A 201-nucleotide genomic window follows, 5' to 3' on the forward strand; every position below is an offset into this window, starting at 1 on the left:
CTCTGCGGGTGGTGCAAGGAGAGCTGCTGGTGGAGCGGGGGGCTGATCTGGAAGGAGGGCGGCGGGGAGGCACTGATGCTGGGCAGCATGGGTTTGGAGGTGAGGGTCCGGGGGAGGCTGGGGTGGCCACGGTAGTTCTGCAGGTCCGACGGGGACAGGAAGGAGCCCAGGCCGGGGTAGGGCGAGGAAGCCTGTGGCGGC

General features: G+C 70.1%; 1 protein-coding gene across 1 annotated transcript in view; it reads right to left on the reverse strand.

Annotated features, from left to right (window-relative positions):
- The window catches only part of TOX2 (TOX high mobility group box family member 2), a gene marked incomplete at its 5' end in the record, with an annotated part of 25,256 nt that overhangs the window by 8,022 nt on the left and 17,033 nt on the right, over positions 1-201 (reverse strand). The window contains one exon of the mRNA XM_010287036.1: positions 7-197. Coding sequence (XP_010285338.1) covers positions 7-197 — 191 coding nt within the window. The remainder of the gene's footprint in view (positions 1-6; positions 198-201) is intronic.

The sequence above is a fragment of the Phaethon lepturus genome, unplaced genomic scaffold, assembly GCF_000687285.1.
Source record: "Phaethon lepturus isolate BGI_N335 unplaced genomic scaffold, ASM68728v1 scaffold38855, whole genome shotgun sequence".
Taxonomy (NCBI): Eukaryota; Metazoa; Chordata; class Aves; order Phaethontiformes; family Phaethontidae; genus Phaethon; species Phaethon lepturus.